At 56.1% G+C, this 321-nt stretch overlaps 1 protein-coding gene across 1 annotated transcript in view; it reads right to left on the bottom strand.

Annotated features, from left to right (window-relative positions):
* Nucleotides 1-2: 2 nt before the first annotated feature.
* CBX1 (chromobox homolog 1) overlaps nucleotides 3-321 on the bottom strand; it is a 3,346-nt gene continuing 3,027 nt past the window's right edge. The window contains exon 4 of the mRNA XM_010145061.1: nucleotides 3-147. Coding sequence (XP_010143363.1) covers nucleotides 3-147 — 145 coding nt within the window. The remainder of the gene's footprint in view (nucleotides 148-321) is intronic.

The raw sequence follows: 321 nt of genomic DNA, 5'->3' as shown, positions 1-321 counted from the left end.
GGTTAGTTCTTGTCCTCTTTCTTGTCATCGTCCTCTGAGGGGTAGGAATGCCATGTCAACCGCTCCTCGTAGAAGGAGATGACCACCTGCGGGCACTTGATGTTGGCTTCCTTGGCTGGCACCAGGTCGGCCTCATCCGAGTTCTTCCTACAGGCCAGAGCAGAGGTGCAAGTTAGGGGGCTATGGGGTGGGGAGGTGGAAGAAGTGGAGACCGGGAGAAAAAACCACAGAATCATTGGGCTGGAAGAGACCTCTCAGATCATCGAGGCCAACTGTTCACCCCGCACTGCCAGGGTCCCTAAACCATGTCCCTCAGTGCCA

This window comes from Buceros rhinoceros, unplaced genomic scaffold (assembly GCF_000710305.1).
Source record: "Buceros rhinoceros silvestris isolate BGI_N320 unplaced genomic scaffold, ASM71030v1 scaffold19801, whole genome shotgun sequence".
Taxonomy (NCBI): domain Eukaryota; kingdom Metazoa; phylum Chordata; class Aves; order Bucerotiformes; family Bucerotidae; genus Buceros; species Buceros rhinoceros.
The sequence above is the reverse complement of the archived record's forward strand: the minus strand, read 5'-3'. Positions and strand labels throughout refer to the sequence as shown.